The sequence below is a fragment of the Eublepharis macularius genome, chromosome 1 (genome assembly GCF_028583425.1).
Source record: "Eublepharis macularius isolate TG4126 chromosome 1, MPM_Emac_v1.0, whole genome shotgun sequence".
In the NCBI taxonomy this organism is placed as follows: domain Eukaryota; kingdom Metazoa; phylum Chordata; class Lepidosauria; order Squamata; family Eublepharidae; genus Eublepharis; species Eublepharis macularius.
In genome coordinates, this window is record NC_072790.1 from 224,443,860 (window position 1) to 224,458,902 (window position 15,043).

The 15,043-nt window shown below is 47.8% G+C and overlaps 1 protein-coding gene across 1 annotated transcript in view; it reads left to right on the forward strand.

The window, feature by feature from the left end:
* Nucleotides 1-13,425, forward strand: part of DPYSL5 (dihydropyrimidinase like 5) — a 39,343-nt gene extending 25,918 nt beyond the window's left edge. Inside the window, exons 5-12 of the mRNA XM_054978287.1 lie at nt 755-799; nt 1,138-1,213; nt 1,960-2,116; nt 2,867-3,008; nt 3,554-3,696; nt 8,247-8,454; nt 11,388-11,556; nt 13,340-13,425. Coding sequence (XP_054834262.1) covers nt 755-799; nt 1,138-1,213; nt 1,960-2,116; nt 2,867-3,008; nt 3,554-3,696; nt 8,247-8,454; nt 11,388-11,556; nt 13,340-13,425 — 1,026 coding nt within the window. The remainder of the gene's footprint in view (nt 1-754; nt 800-1,137; nt 1,214-1,959; nt 2,117-2,866; nt 3,009-3,553; nt 3,697-8,246; nt 8,455-11,387; nt 11,557-13,339) is intronic.
* The last annotated feature ends 1,618 nt before the right edge of the window (nt 13,426-15,043 follow it).

Here is a 15,043-nt window from a genome sequence, read left to right on the forward strand (position 1 = left end):
CAGGTCTGTTGCAGGGCTTGCTCTGCACAAGTTTGCAATGAGGTACAAGTTTCTAGCCTTTATGATTGCCATAATAACATTGGTAAGTATTGCCAGTTTGGTATAGTGGTTAAGAGCAAGGGGATTCTAATCTGGAGAACTGGGTTTGATTTTCCACTCCTCCGCTTGAAGCCAGCTGGGTGACCTTGGGTCAGTCACAGCTCTCTCAGAGCTCTCTCAGCTCCACCCACCTCACAGGGTGATTGTTGTGGGGATAATAATAACATAATTTGTAAACTGCTCTGAGTGGGCGCTAAGTTGTCCTGCAGGGCAGTATATAAATCATATGTTATTATTATCTCCGGTACCAGCACAAATCTGAGAAAGGGTTCCAGTAGCCATCAAGGGGCAGCCACTCCATGTTTGTGAGGAGCAGAAATTAGGCTAAACAAGTCAGATATGTGCAAATGTGTTAAAGGTATTCAGTGTACAGAACCTGGGCAGGTTCCTCCTCCTTAGCACTGAGAAATCCACAACTACCCTCATCTTAGGCTCTCTGATTGCTGTGCTGGCCTTTCTGTACAGGCGCTCTTGCGCTTTGAACCTAGGATGGGGCGGGGAACTAATGGACTGAATGGGAATTACTGGGGTGAGGGTAAATAAGCATTGCTTGCAACACATACAACAACACTGCATAGTATCCAGAAAAAACCCTTCCAAAGCAGCTCCTGGGGGAATTTGCGTCATCTCTGTCTTTCTTATGTGCATTTTACAGCTGGAAGCTGAAGCTACACACCGCGTCATCACCATTGCTAACCGGGTGAGCAACCAATCCCTTCCTCCTTGCCCTGGAAGACCAAAGCATCAGTCCAGCCTTAGACCCTGCAGCTGTGCCCCAATGCCCACACATTCCCCTTCTTTTCCACAGGGGATTGAGAATGTATCTGGTGGGGTTCCCCCTTACTCTTTCAGATGACTGCCTTTCCCTCTGTCTGCCCCTAGACACCCCCCCCCCCGTCTCCCTCAGGCTACTTTCAGCCCCAGAACGCCCTGTGAGAGGGTGGGGGTCTGATCACTAGCAGAGTCATCCCTGCTCTGCTGAGAAATGGCTGCCCTGTAGCCCAGCCTGATGCCTTTTCGTATCTCCTCCCTGGACAGACTCACTGCCCCGTCTACCTGGTCAATGTTTCCAGCATGTCAGCTGGGGATGTCATAGCCACAGCTAAGATGCAAGGTAAGAAACTGCTGTTCCATGGCTTCAGAGGGCGAGAAATCTTTTCCAGGCTCACTCTAAAATGTCTGTGCTTATCCTCACTTTCCAGCCCAGCAGCGCACTAGCCTGGCTCTATAAAAGTCTTTTTAGTAGGATTGCTTCCTTCCAAACTGTCCATAATTCATTTCCCACACATTGCAAGGCCAGTTCCTCTTAGATGCTCACCAGTTTCTCCTGAGAGGAGAGCCAGTTTGTTGTAGTGGTTAAAAGTAGTGAGACTCATTTGGAGAACTGGGTTTGATTATCCACTTCTTCACTTGAAGCCAGCTGGGTGACCTTGGGTCAGTCACAGCTCCTCTAGAGCTTTCTCAGCCCCACTCACCTCACAGGGTGATGGTTGTGGGGATAATAACAACATACTTTCTAAACCACTCTTGAGTGGGCGTTAAGTTGTCCTGAAGGGCGGTATGTAAATTGTATGTTATAATGTCATTAGGAGATTGGTTCTGGGAAAGTAGCTGCCTGGTTCCTTCCACCTGATAAGGTGACCCCAGCAATCTGTGTGGGGAGAGTACACTTCTGCAGCACTGGAACATAAATTGCCACGCTTGCACCTGGAATAAAGGTCCACATCTGCCACGGATTCATTTTATGACCATGGGCAAATCCTGTAGCACGTACAGTCCAACAGAAGGAGTTTACCAGGCTTAGGGAAGCTTATGATAAGTACGATGCCCTACCAAAGCTCCTCCTCTTTTCCCTTGCAGGGAAGGTTGTGTATGCAGAGACCACCACGGCGCACACCACGCTGACGGGCTTGCACTATTATCACCAGGACTGGTCACATGCAGCAGCCTATGTGACTGTGCCACCCTTGCGGCTGGACACCAACACCTCCACCTACCTCATGAGCTTGCTTGCCAAGTAAGGGAGCTTTGTGGGCTTAGCTTTGCTAGTGCCCTGGGCTCTGTTCGGAGTTCTAAATGCTGAGCACAGCCCCAGCCTGGAGAGGACAGAAAATGCTCCTATGGGAGGGAGGGTTTATGGGGCCCAAGGACAATCATTACAGCAGAAGGGGGAGGAGCATCTGGCACCACAGGCTGGAAATGGAGAGGGAAAGGGTGTTCCAGGAAGAAGGTGAAGAGACATAAGTGTAGGAAGTCCTGCTCCATATGTATCTGCTGCTCGAGGTATAGTGGGTGACTATAAGAGAGAAGGCAGTGGCTCTAGAAATCCCTGCAAAGGGAAGGTTTACCTGGCGCCATCCCTTTTTGGCCTCCTTCCACAAGCTGAAGATGGTTTTCTTGGTTATGAACCTTTGGATCTTGCACAAACAGAAGTTTTAATGGAAGAGGAAGTGTGCTCTGTGACAGAGACTATCTAGTGTGCATGAAACCCCTTCCTAGGACCCAAGCCTCTATCTTTTAGCTTGCTTCTGATTTTCTGTGGTATAAATTTATAATAATTCTACATTGTTTTAAATCTGTTGTAATTTACATTGGGGATCTGCATTAGAATAGAAGAGTGAGATGGGAATGCTTTTAATAGACCAATCAGTAAATAAATAAGAGCGGATGACTTTCTGGAGCCACAGACGTGCAATGGCATTGAGAGTGGGTGTTAGGATGGGCTGTCCTCTCTCCCGTTACCACCTCTCCTCTGCTTCTCCCCCAGTGACACCTTGAACGTAGTGGCTTCTGACCACCGGCCGTTCACCACCAAGCAGAAGGCCATGGGCAAGGAAGACTTCACCAAGATTCCCCATGGAATCAGTGGGGTTCAGGACCGTATGGCTGTCATCTGGGAACGTGGCGTGGTATGTGACAGGTTTTCAGAAGGCAAGCGTTCCCCCATCATTTTCAGTGGGTGCATAAAGGCAGTTCTGAGCAGAGGAAATCTGAGGGATGGGAACCCACTCAGTATCTACAATTCTGGCCATCAACCACAGTAAGGTGCAAGGTGGTGGTCCCTCACATCCAAAGCAACATTTGACTTGCTTCCAAGTCTGTTCCTTCTTCCATGCCTCTTTTAGGTGTGGCTCATGCCTTCTTTAAACACGGCTTCTGAGCATCCTATAGAAGGACCCACATCTCAACAGAGCAAGGAAAGTGTTACCAACATGGTACCCCCTAGGCTACAGGAAGGGGAAACTCCCACTAAAGGAACCTGCCCAGGACTAGCAGAAAGTGGCAGCAAGGGTGCCCTCTAGTGGGAGAGGTGGAATTGTAGCCAGGTAGTGGACTGTGTTATGCTTGCTTCATTGCAGTTCTGTAATCTCAGTGGAGACTGGAGCTCCCTTGTGAGTCTTGCTATTGCAAGGAGGCTGTTCAGTCAGCCTCACTCCATGTGCTTCCTTTGCAGGTGGGGGGCAAGATGGACGAGAACCGATTTGTTGCCATCACCAGCTCTAACGCCGCCAAGATCTACAACCTGTACCCTCGCAAAGGTCGCATCATCCCTGGAGCAGATGCTGATGTGGTTGTGTGGGACCCTGAAGCTACAAAGTAGGCATCTGGATACTGGAGTGATGGGGCAGTCAAGGGACCAAACTCATGACATTATGATGTGTAGTGAGGGGGTGGGTGGGGCACGCAGTAGTCTGCAAGTTATTTGCCACTGCAGCACTGGTGAATCTCAGGATGGGAGACCACTTGAAAGTCTAACACATAAGTTCCACAGTGCTTTTAGAAGGAAGGAAGGCATTTTAACAAGAAAACAAATCCTGTGAAACTCACTGTCAGCACGTGGTGCAGAGAACATCACATCAATAGGAACGTTCACAGTCACTGAAGTACCTTGTGGTTCTCAGGAAGGTCATACAATGAAAGAGGTGCTTAAAATTCACCAGGTATCAAGTTTTCTCTTGAATCAGTTTGCTGGATTTACAGAAAAGGATCATGTTTGGGTCATGGGATTGCATGAAGGCTGTCCTCCAAAGTATTAAAAACTCTGCCTCTAAGAACAGGAGAAGAGCCCTGCTGGAGTTGACCAGTGGTCCAGCTAGTCTAGTATCCTGTTTTACACAGTAGCCAACCTGTTACTCTGGACAGCCAATAACAGGGCTCAGAGGCCGAGGTCTTCCTCTGATGCTGCCTCCTAGCACTGATATCCAGAGGTTTCCTGCCTCTGTATATGGAGGCCCCCTTTAATCACCATGACTAGTAGCCACTGATGGACTTTACCTACCATGAATCTATCTTACCCATTTAAAGCCATTTAATGCTTGTGGCCATCACTACATCCACTGACAGCACATTCACAAATTAACCACTTGTTGAGTAAAGAAGTACCTGTATCATCCGATCTCTGACTGGAAGAGCTCATTCCTCCTTTTGGTTTATGGGAGGGGACAGCCCTTTCTTCCTTCATGGCCAGATAGTAGCTTCAAACTTTTTTCCTGCCACTTTCTCCAAGACACTCTAGATGGTGCAAACACACCACAACATCTGTTTGAATAAGAGGGAACTTGTATTTATTAGAGATTTACTTTTTTTCTTCTTCAAAATTTTTTATTGGATGGGTTAACAAACATAAACATGATAATCATTATCATTTTCCACCCCATTACATTTTCCCCATCCTTTCCCCCTCCCTTATCTAGTGACTCCCAACAGTTTTCCATACCCAACTTAACCTAAAGAATATATACTATAAATTCTTAAAATCTATAATAATATGTATAATATATATCTATATAATACATACTAATCTAATCTATTTAATTGTATTAACTATATCAATATAATACATATCTAACTTAAGAGTATACAAAATATATAAGTATATAATGGGTACATATACTAATATATATATATATATAATATACTAATCCTTAAATATCTATTATCTATATTATAAATCTATTGCTTCTAATACATCACAAAAATATTATATATACTCCCTATTACCTATTCAACCTTATTATTCAACCTTATTACTTCCCATATGAATACACTATCTTACTCTTAACTTTATAATACTATAATACTATAACTCTATACAAATCCAATAAGATACAGTAAAATATACCCCCTTTTAACCTTAAGTAAAGTTCTATCTCCCCCTTAACAACTATCCAAAGACCACAATTTCCCCTTCATGTCCCACTTTTTCTCCACATATTTCTTGAATTTTTCCCAACTTAATGTATATTCCAATACTTCTTGTTCTTTCAATTTCCTCATTAGTTTGTCCATTTCTGCCATATTCAGAACTTCCAAAATCCAATCTTCCATAGATGGTATCTCCTGAGTCTTCCACAGCTGGGCAGAACACATTCTGGCCACCATAATCATATAAAATACCATAACTGTCCATTTTATCAAAGTCGTCTAGGTTCATACATAGTAACAACAATTCCGGGGTTTTAATTACATTCCTTTGTAAAATATCCGACATAACCTTAACTATATCCCCCCAGAACTGTTTTGCCTTATCACAAGAACACCACATATGATAAAATGAACCTTCATGTTGTTTACATTTCCAACATTTGTCAGACATCTGACTATTACCATTGGCCAGCTTCTTCGGTGTTAAATACCATCTATACATCATTTTATAAACATTTTCTCGCACCGTGGTATATGCTGAAATTTTAACTGTATTTTTCCATAACTTTTCCCAAGCTTCCATTGAAATTTCCCTATTACAGTTTATTGCCCATTTAACCATCTGAACTTTAACAACCTCCTCCTCTGTGAACCATTTCAATAATATCTTGTATATCTTAGAAATCATTTTCTTCCCCCCCTGAAGCAAGCAGTTCTCAATCTCAGAATTTTGTAGCCTAAAACCATTTTTCCTTTTATCCTTCTCATACAAATCTTTTATCTGCATATATTGAAACCATCCATATTGGAATGGCAATTCATCATTGTCTTTAAGCAAATAATTGTTCTGTTTTATCTCAAGAATTTCTTTGTATGTCAGCCACTCTTCACCTGCATATTCTGTTCTTGGATTTACTACTTCAGCAGGAATAATCCACATTGGTATAGTCTCTTCCATATATTTCTTGTATTTGGTCCATACAGCAAACAAGCTTCTTCTTACATAATGATGTTAAAACATAGAGTCTGCTTTTACTTTGTCATACCATAGATATGCATGCCATCCAAATAGTTTATTATATCCTTCCAATGCTAACAGCTTCAAATTCTTCAATGTCAACCATTCCTTTATCCAGTACAAACATACCGCTTCATGATATAATTTAAAGTTTGGTAATTGTAAACCTCCTCTTTCTTTTGCATCATACAGTACCTTCATTTTAACTCTGGGTTTCTTTCCAGCCCATACAAAGTTTAAAATGGTTCTCTGCCACTTTCCAAATTGTTTACTATCTTTAACAATAGGTATTGTCTGTAGTAGAAACATCATTCTTCAAAGAACATTCATCTTAATTACTGCAACACGACCTAGCCATGACAAATTCATTTTGTTCCATTTAATCATGTCTTTATCTATTTGTTGCCATAGCTTGTCATAATTGTTCTTATATAAATCAATATTTTTCACTGTCACTTCCACTCCTAAATATTTAACTTTGTTCACTACTTCACATTCTACCTTGTCCATCAACTCCTTTTGCTGTTGTTTAGTCATATTTTTACACAATATTTTGGACTTCACTTTATTTATAACAAATCCCGCTAAATCTCCAAAGTCTTTCATTTTCTTCATCAGTTTAGGCATGCACTCTATTGGATCCTCCACTATCACCATTATATCATCGGCAAAAGCTCTCACATTATATTCAGATCCTTTTGTCCTCAGTCCTCTTATTGAATTGTTTTCTCTTATTTGCCTGAGTAAAATCTCCAATACCATTACAAACAGAAGTGGGGAAAGCGGACACCCTTGTCTTGTTCCTTTTCTTATTTCCAACTTTTTTGCTACATCCAAATTAACAATTATATTTGGAGATTGACTTTTATATATTGCTTTTATTGCTTGTATAAATTTCTCTCCCAACTGCATCTTCTCCATTGTTGTAAACATAAACTCCCAGTTCAAATTGAAGATTAGAGATTTACTGCTTCACAATTTTTTTTGCATCTCAGTGCTATCTACCTTGATTGGCAGCAGCACTCTAGGGTCTTGTTCCACAGCTAGAAACCTTTCCAGGTCTTACTAACTGAAATCCTTTTTGCTGGAGATGCCAAGGATTGAAACAGGGACCATCTGTATGTAAATTAATGTGGTTTACCACTGACCCTGTGGCCTCTCTGTGATTGAATAGCCTTCCCCTTTAAGGACCTCTGTTATCCTTTGAATTCTGTGGGCTTGTGAATTTCAGAGGGGAAGTTTAAAGAGAAAATGTAAAAGAGAAATGTGCAAAAGTTAAGACCCCTTAAGGACCATTACAAGGAACCTAGTAGAAAGAGGTTCTGTTTGCTTGGATCTTGTCCAGCCTTGCTTTGACTTGCCTATTAATTTTAACCATTAAAATTGAGGGAGGATTTCACACTGATGCTTTGAATTCTTAGAAGGGAAATATAAAGCTCCCTTAGAATCATAGATCCTAGAGGGACCAGGCCCTGACCCGGATAGTCCAGGTGAGCCTGATCTCATCAGATCTCAGAAGCTAAGCAGGGTCAGCCTTGGTTAGTACTTGGATGGAAGACCTCCAATGAAGACCACGGTTGCAGAGGCAGACAATGGCAAACTGCCTCTATTAGTCTCTTGCCATGAAGACCCCACCAGGGGTCGCCATAAGTCAGCTATGACATGAGGGCATTCTCTACCACCAGAGGGACTAGAGAACCAACATCCTGTCTTAAAGGGACAAAACATCACCATGGCTGCCAATAAGGGGTCTAGAGAGACAAAATTCTAGGATGTCAGGAGAAGGGTAAATGGTGGGCAGCTATAAATTCAGCAGCCTTTCCCTAGGAGAGGGGAAATGGGCTTCGTGTATTGGTGTTGTCCATCCACCTGATTTTCTCTCATGTGCAAAAACATGAGCCCCGAGGGCTGCAGTCACACCCAGCTCCAAAGGAAACCTTCCACCTCCTCCAGCTCCTCTTCAGCTCTCTCTGTTCTTCCGCAGGACCATTTCAGCCAGCACCCAGGTTCAAGGTGGCGATGTGAACTTGTATGAGAACATGCGCTGCCATGGGGTGCCACTGGTGACCATCAGCCGGGGACGAGTTGTTTACGAGAACGGTGTCTTCATGTGTGCAGAGGGCACTGGAAAGTTCTTCCCACTCCGCTCCTTCCCAGATTCTGTGTACAAGAAACTGGTGCAGCGGGAAAAGGTACGACAGGGAGGCCTAGGGAAAAAGGTCTGTGCATGGTGTGTGGGTTCCTACAAGCAACGTGAATGAGGACATGGCTCGGAGGGAGGGGCTGGAGGGAGCTGGTGGAGCATAGTGGCTCAGAGTATGAGCACAAAACTCCTGTGCTGCAATGGAGAACTTGTTGACAGTGGAAATTCAAGACCTCTTAGCCTTGGTGCTGCAATTGCAGTACAAGGGATAAAGGCTCACTTACAGGATTGTTGCCAGGATTCCAGCAATATGGTATATGTGGAACCCTTTGGACGTAGTGCAAGTGCTGAGGATTACACGATGCCTGCCCCATGCAACTGACAAAGGCGGAAGAAGCTAAACCATGTTTATTGGGGAGCGGGGAGCTCAAACAGTGATTATTAAATTCCACAACAGGAAGGAACGTGTGCTGTGCGTGAATTTAAGGGATAACCATAGAAGAGAGGACTGTTCATAAAAGCCAGGATAAAGGGGATGGTGGGCAGGTAGAATAAGAGAGCCAGGCATATTTACCAGGCTCTGCATGCCACACACATTGGTGATTTCAATACATGAGTGCAGAATTTAGCATCAAGAGGTATTTTGCTTTTCGAAAAGAAAATGCAAAGATTGAGGCAATCCAGATTCAGTATGGTCAGCAAGGCAAACTGGAGGAGCGTTGTTTTCTTCCCTCCCCTCCTCCCCTCCACTGCCACACCAGAGAGTGGAAGAGGCTTGGCCAGGGGGGGGGGAGGAGGGAAGCAGCCTGGTGCCCAAAGTTTTGTGGAGACAGGAAGCATTAGAGCCTGCCACTTTGTAAATGGATACAGACATCAGTATCTTGAGAATATCCGTTTTCATGTAAATGGGGAAAAAATGTCTAGAAAGGCTTGAAAGTTTTTGGGCAGCAGCACCTGATGAAATCTGTTTACCTAGTATCTGTAGAGAACGTATTCCTGACACATACAATGCTCGACAGTGCATTCCTGTGCAGAACTACTCCTGCAAAGAAATCCATGGGCGTAACACTGCGTAAGATTGCACTGCAGAAAAACACAACAGTGGCTGTGTAGACAGGAGAAAGGCTTGTAATAGAGTCCCCCCTTGCCCGACGCACACATAAACAAGGAGTCCCTGAGTACCTCCCTTTATTTGCTTGTGCAGACACTACCTTTCATTTCTGTGGGGAAAGTAAAACCCTGCACTTGGGGGAAGGGGGGGCAGAGATGACAGGAAATCAAGAGGGAAACTGGGAGTCCAGCAGCAGGGTGCTAGCTTGAGTAGTAAAAAGATGGGAGCCAGGAGATGCAGCCAGGGGAGCTAGCACTAGAGGCATGTGGAAGTGGGAAGGAAAGCAAGACAACCTGAGGAGTATTTCTGATAGGATGGGGGTGGGTGGCAATAGCAGTGCTAGAGTAGACTGAGATGGATCAAGGAACTGCTGCCCCACTTCACTCTAGCCACAGCTCCTGCCTGTGAAATTCTACAGAACCTAGTTGATAAGGGCTATGGGAGGGATTCTCAATTGATTGTGCAGGGATGGATGGGAGAACAGGCAGGTATCAATACCCAGGTTTAGGTAACTGCTTTATAGCATCTTAAATCATGCCCAGAGGGAGATGAAAAGAGCAACTTCAGCAGACATGCTCCACGCAAGTTTGGGGCGGGGGGAGTGGCTGCCCTCTTTTGTACCCACAGACATAATAGTTTTATGTCGCTCGCTTTAGATGGCAGTGTGTATTTCAAATGCAGAACTACACCCTGCTCTTGTAGGGTAGAGAGGCTTATGAGCCTGTGTTCTGTGCTTCTGGACTTCTGCCCCAAAATCCAGCCCAGATTGTACTACTGAGTGCAGGGCCGGTGCCAGAGGCTTTGGCGCCCGCGGCGGCGTGTGCGCGCGGGCGCGCCATGGACTGCGTGATGACGTCATTGCAGACGTCATCACGCGTCGCAGGGGGGCTGGGCGGCGTGTGGAGGACCGCCGAGCGCAGAAGCTGCGAGCTGCTGCTGGAGCGGCGCACGGAGGCTGCTCCGTGCGCCGCCCCAGCAGCAGCTCACGGCTTCTACGCCCAGCTGGGGCGGAGGAGTGCACAGCAGAGCTGGGGTGGCTGGCTGCAGCAGTAGCTGCAGCCAGCCAGCCAGCCCCGTGCTGCCGCCGCCACATGCCCCAGCCAAGCGCAGAAGCTGCGAGCCGGGGCTGGGGCGGCGCACGGAGGCTGCTCCGTGCGCCACCCCAGCAGCAGCTCACGGCTTCTGCGCCCAGCTGGGGCGGAGGAGCACGCAGCGGAGCCAGCCAGCCCCGTGCTTCCACCGCCACCGCCCCCACACGCCCCAGCCGGGAGCAGAAGCTGCGAGCCGCTGCTGGGGCGGTGCGTGGAGGCTGCGCCCGGCTGGGAAGTGTGGTGGCGGCAGCGGGGCTCGAGCGGCGCACAGAGGCTGCGCCCGGCTGGGGTGTGTGGCAGCGGTGGTGGCAGCAAGGGGCTGGCTGACTGGCTGCAGCAGTAGCTGCAGCCAAGTCATGCCAGCTTCGCTGCGCGCGTCTCCACCCCCCAACACCCCTTCCAGCGCCCCTCCAGTGCCCGCGCGCCCGAGGCCACCGCCTACCTGGCCTCCATGGGCGCGCCGGCCCTGACTGAGTGTCATCCTCTATAGAGAGCAAGATACAGGATTCTAGTCTCATAGTTATGAAAAGACAATCGAGCCCCACATTCACCAAATCAGAGCCCAGCTGAGGACCCTTCCCCTCCCTGCCAGAGATTACACACACTCCCCTTATCCCCACTAAAATGGTCAAGGGCTGCCAGAGAGTCTGTTGCTGGTAGTGGGTACTTTCCCCATTCTTGGGGTGCACCTCCCCAGGGGGATGTGAGTTTTCACTAGTAGCTTTTTCAGGGGTGGGGCTCTGACGGTTGTCTTTTATTTTGTGTATTTTTTTAAATTAGAGTTTAAAGCTTAAGGGCGTGGACCGCTCCCCGTACCTGGGGGACGTGGCTGTGGTTGTGCACGCTGGGAAAAAAGAGACGGGGACGCCACTTGCAGACACCCCCACCCGACCTGCCACAAGACACGGGGGCATGAGGGACCTCCATGAGTCCGGCTTCAGCCTGTCCGGTAAGAGCGGGGCTGGAGCGGATCTTCTGTGGGGAGGACCCAGGGAGTGGGATAACCTGTCCCTCAGCGATCCTAGGGCTCTCAGACCACAAACCTTATGCTCTGCCCACCCTACTCCACCCCAGCCCATTCTCCTGCCTCAGGTACTACTCTCTGTACCCCTTTCTGCCTTATCCTGGAGGGCAGCATTTCATATCCCTGCTCACAGGACAGCTGGGAGGGACTGACTGATTTTGCACACCCTCATTATTGGACCACATTTCTCTGCAATGAGGCTTCCAATTCCTTTGCCCCTACTCTAATCTAACAACTGTTCTCCCTACTCTAACCTGCTTCCTAAGGGCAGCCCCACCTGCAGCAATCTAGTCACACTGCCTGCGCTGCTTGTTCCCCTGGTCTCATCCTTGCATCAGTTGCTGTGTGTTGGGGGGAGCCATTTCCCTGCATTTGCTATGGATGAGGAAGGTACCATTCTAGTGGTGGAGAGAAGAGTGCAAAGTGGGATGGAAAAAGAAGACAGGAGGCAAAAGTGTTGGCCATTGGTGGCCCCTTGGGGGCTATGGCAAAACCCATCCCTGGGGGTGCAAGAGCTGGAGAAATAACCCCAAAGGGTCTTTTGGATTTGTAATGCAAATTGGAGGGGTGTTTTCCATTATACAGTAGATACTCCCAGAAAAGCCGTCACTTTTATTTTAGCCATAGACCAGGGGGCAAAACACTGGAGCCATCTGTTCTACATGTAGATCTATGCATCTAGATGTATGCTGGGAATGTGCATAGTGCACTACTTTCTCAGAGGAGGTGTCTGATCTGTGGGGGCCTGTTCTGTAGAGTGAGTGGCAGTTACATGTGAAAAGAGTCATAGCATTTTTATAGGGCAAGGACTTCTCTTTGGTAAGAAACAGGAAGCTGGCAGGCTGCTACATCTATACAGGAATTGGCAGAGGAGTGCTATCTTTTGATGGGTTACTGTGGAGGTGTTTTGTATCTGTCGTGCGGGGCTTATGGGGCATCTGTTCTATAGAATTCTGGAGGAAAGACGCTTGCTTGACCCTCTTCGTTCATTTCATTCATTCAGTAGTCCAAACTCATCATGGCTTGCTCTTTGTTGAAGACTTGGTTTCTTCCAAACTTGTTAAAAACTGTAGAATGTTGCATTCAAGTTTGGGGGAACTCAACTTTTGGCCACTCAACTTTTTTGAGTGGCCAAAAAATTGGAATGGTTTCAACCCTGACCCCTGGGCAACATTCCTTCAAAACGTTATATAAGAAGTTCTCTGCTGCCGGATCAGACCAAGATGGTTCCATAGAGTCTGCCATCATGTGGCCAACCGCATGCTTACAAGCAGCGTATGGCCAAAACAGCCTTCCCCTGTCTCCATTATCCAGTAACCTTTTGAACATGAAGAGGCCATTCATAATAGCCCCTCTTCTCCACTGTGAATTTGTCTAATTGCTGGGGGGGGGGTGGAGTTTGATAGCCCCACATGATTTTGCATCCTTCCCTACACCTTCATTCATCTCCCTCCCCCAGCACACCCTCCATTATCTTTCTCGTCTGCACCGCTGTTCTTTTCCTGGGGCGCTCAAGATGGGACCTGTGAACCCTGTGCGCTGCCTCCCCACTGGGGCAGGAAGGTGTTGAAGCAGTGCACAGCCTTGCAACAGCAGCCTTTCTCCTCCCAGCCTCCTTGTGCGGTCCCTACAGAGAGCAGGATGCGGCAGGATGCAGTAAGACCCTAACCTCCTTAACAGAGCACTCCTCTTTCTTCTCTCACCGCAGGTTCTCAAATCGATGACCATGTTCCAAAGCGAGCTTCGGCCCGGATTCTCGCTCCCCCCGGAGGCAGGTCTAGCGGCATTTGGTAACTGCCCCCCAGACTTGTCCCCCAACTAAGGACACCATCACCACCACCCCCAATTGCCCGGCTGCCTCCCACACTCTGCGGACCCGAGGCAGCCACACCTTTCACCGGAGCCAGCAACACCGGCAAGCACTTCACCGTCTCATGCCCAGTGCCATGCGGACACTGACGGAAATGAGGCTGGGAGGGTGGGGCCTGCACCCCCCTCTCCTCACCGCATGGCTGCACTGAAGTATCAGGTGATGCACCCACAAAGAGCCTGCCTCTTGCTTTGTTAGTGGAGGGTGGGAGCTCCCTCCAGTGCTGTGGCGGTGAGGGGGGGTCTGGCCTGGGGAGGGGGCAGGGTCGAGGGGGCCTGTCTGTGCTGGTTCCTTTCTGTTTTGCACGTTGGGTTTTTGGATCAGTGACATTTTTGACTTGTTTGTGCATCACGTGGAAAAAAATACTGAAATAACGGTACTTTTGTGTGACTAGCAGTAGGATAGAAGCAGGGAGGGGGGCATGGGATGGGGGACTGGTGTGGAGGGTAGAGCCACCCCCTCACTTCAGACAGTTCTGTTTCTGTGCAGAGGTGGTACAGCACAGCGCTACCAGAGGGTACAGGAGACCCCTTTCTCTTCTCCTTGGGGAACAGTCTCTTGGACTGAGTTGGGAGTGGGCTCCATGCCCCCTTGTTTTCATATTCCCAGCAGCTGCCCCTCTATGCAGCACTAAGTGATGGCAAAGCACCTTCTGCAGGCCCATCAGGCAGAAAGGAGTCAGTGGGTAGAGACAGGTGGCAGGAGGAGAGCCTGTATTCCTGTTGGAGGATGCAGCCCAGTGGTTAGAGCAGGAAAGGGCTTGCCAGCAAGGATTCTGTCTGCCCTCCAATCTGTTCACACAGATTTTATTTTATCTCTTTTATATTCTGCCTCTCTCTCCAGTGGGGACTGAGAGCGGCTTACTTCATTTTCCTCTCCTCAATTTTATCCTCACAACAACCCTGTGAAGAAGTTTAGGCCGAGATGGTATGACCAGCAAGCATCCATAGCAGAGTGGGAATTCAAACCTGGGTCTCTCAGATCCTAGTCCAGCACTAACCACTACACCAGGCGACCTCTTTTATTTATGTGAGAGGACCTTCCTCCTCTGTCTCGTCCATCTTCATCTTTCAAAAGCCAGGGAGGGGCAGCAAGCCCCTCTATTCTCATCCTTTTCTGAGCACCAAAGTCCCAAGGACAGACCTTCCCTCCCTCTGATGGATCCGTCCCATTCCTAAAATCCTAGCCACTTCCACTGGGGAGGGGGCGGTAGTCAGTGTGCTGGAGTGCCAGTGGAGAGCATCCTGCACTTCTCCCCACTAGCCTGCATAGGAGAGGCTTGCAGAGAAGCTTGCTGTTGTGAGGGAGGGGGTGCATATAAAGGCGGCCTCCCCCAGAGCTGCTCCTCCCCACCTCCCCAAAGTCTAGTCAGAAGGAGGGGTAGTGGATGTAACTCTTCTGGCCATGCAGCTCCTTCTCTGGCTACGCCAGTGGCCCCACCATGCACCCTCTTTGAAGGTGAGGGGTGTCCCCTAGATGTTGCAAACAGGTAGAGTCTCTCTCCTTTTTGATGCCAAGGGAGGATCTCAGCCCTAAAGGACT